Source organism: Lagopus leucura, unplaced genomic scaffold, assembly GCF_019238085.1.
Source record: "Lagopus leucura isolate 7727_CA_CO unplaced genomic scaffold, USGS_WTPT01 33134-0_obj-0_obj, whole genome shotgun sequence".
Lineage (NCBI taxonomy): Eukaryota > Metazoa > Chordata > Aves > Galliformes > Phasianidae > Lagopus > Lagopus leucura.
In genome coordinates, this window is record NW_024968527.1 from 1 (window position 1) to 1,618 (window position 1,618).

At 65.9% G+C, this 1,618-nt stretch overlaps 2 protein-coding genes across 2 annotated transcripts in view; one reads left to right on the forward strand and one right to left on the reverse strand.

The window, feature by feature from the left end:
- Window positions 1–226: 226 nt before the first annotated feature.
- Window positions 227–789, forward strand: LOC122193700 (glutaryl-CoA dehydrogenase, mitochondrial-like). The gene is made up of 2 exons (XM_042894562.1): window positions 227–410; window positions 492–789. Exons 1-2 carry the CDS (start codon window positions 263–265, stop codon window positions 581–583), a joined length of 240 nt encoding a protein of 79 aa, XP_042750496.1. The 5' UTR covers window positions 227–262; the 3' UTR covers window positions 584–789.
- Window positions 790–955: 166 nt separating this feature from the next.
- The window catches only part of SYCE2 (synaptonemal complex central element protein 2), a 2,659-nt gene continuing 1,996 nt past the window's right edge, over window positions 956–1,618 (reverse strand). The window contains exon 3 of the mRNA XM_042894561.1: window positions 956–1,322. Coding sequence (XP_042750495.1) covers window positions 1,128–1,322 — 195 coding nt within the window. The 3' untranslated portion in view covers window positions 956–1,127. The remainder of the gene's footprint in view (window positions 1,323–1,618) is intronic.

Consider the following 1,618-nt stretch of genomic DNA (forward strand, 5'->3'; position numbering starts at 1 on the left):
GGGGGGCGGTGGGGGGTCCTGCAATGGGGGGACCTGCAATGGGGGGCGGTGGGGGGACCTGCAATGGGGATATCTGCAACAGGGGGACCTACAATTGGTACAAACCTGCGGTGGGGGGACCTGCGAGGGGGAACCTGGGGGACCTACAATTTGGGGACCTGCGATCTGGAGACTTGTAATTTGGGGACCTGAGATTTGAGGACCTGCGAGGCTCCCCGGGGCGCAGCTGAGGGTCTGCGCCCCCCTCAGGGCGGCCCCTGAAATGGTGTCGATGCTGAAACGCAACTCGTGCGGCAAAGCCCTGGAGATCGCCCGTCAGGCCCGCGATATGCTGGGGGGCAACGGGATTTGCGACGAGTACCACGTCATCCGGCACCTGCTGAACCTGGAGGCCGTCAACACCTATGAAGGTACCCCCGAAAATTTGGGCTGGTGGCCCCCCCCCCTCCCCCCGTGTCGCTGCGTGCTGACAGTTGATCCCACGGCCGCAGGCACCCACGACATCCACGCGTTGATTCTGGGCCGGGCCATCACCGGGATTCAGGCGTTCACAGCTGGCAAGCAGACGGAGCAGCGCGGGTAGGGATTGGGATGGGGGGCACCGGTGGATTTTAGGGACGGCCGGCGGCGTGCCGATGGACTTTGGCCGCGTGGAAGGGAACGGCGCCACGCTGACGGGCCGCCGTGTCACCGAATGGACGCAGTGCCACCTGCCGGGCATGGCAGCCTGCTTCAGTGCCTTCACCGCGCACAATAAAGGGTGGAAACGCCACCCCTGCCTGCTCATCAGTGCCAGGCTCCTCCGGGGATGCATCACGGCGACGGGGCTTGGCTCTGCCGCGTGCCCTCGGTGCAGGAACCCAAACGTTCGGCCATTCCAGCGTTTGGTTGTTTTGTTTTTCGATCTTTTATTTGAATGGCGTTAAAAACCAAACACCAACACCCTGCGGGAAAGGCAATTTTGGGGTTGACGTCCCCGTTTCTCTGTTCCTAAAGGAGCAGCCGGCTCAACGTACTGGGAATGCCTGCCGGACTGGGGGGGGGGGGGCTGCACCCAGTGCTCCCCACGGAGGGGTCTGGGGGCTCCCTGTGAGGTCTGAGGGCTCTCTGTGGGCTCGGGGCCGTGCTCACGTTTCGGGCTGCAGGCACAGGTCCCTATAGGCTGCCTCCACGGTGTGGCAGACCTGCTGCAGCTCGTCCTCTGCCTGCCGGACTCGCTCCATCACCTCTGCCAGCTCCTGCAGCCTTTCTTGGATCAGTTCGTTGTGAAGACTGTAGAGCTGGAAGAGCCGCTCCTCCAGCTGCTCGGCCAGGTTGGACACCTTCAGGAATGGGGAAAAACAAACGGGATGTCGGGGACGGGAGGGCAGGCAGCACCGTGGGCACAGCCGGTGCCGTCCCCGGAGGAGGGGGGGGGGGGGAGCGGCAGCTGCAGCCCAGCGCTGGCGCGGCTCCCGGCCCGGCTTGGCCGGCGTTGCTGCCAGCTGCGCCCGCGGTTGCTGGAGCCACCGAGCGCAGAGTCCCCCCCAGCCGCAGCTGCCCCGGCCCAGCCGCCATCTGCGCCCAGGAGGGGCGCAGACATTCGGAAGCCCCCCCTCCCCCCCCCCCGCCCCCCATC

Bases quoted from the DNA above. Each gene is read 5' to 3' on its own strand.
- LOC122193700 (XM_042894562.1), top strand. From the start codon at position 263: ATGGTGTCGATGCTGAAACGCAACTCGTGCGGCAAAGCCCTGGAGATC. The intron at 411-491 runs GTACCCCCGAAA...CCACGGCCGCAG, and splicing joins GGCCGTCAACACCTATGAAG to GCACCCACGACATCCACGCG.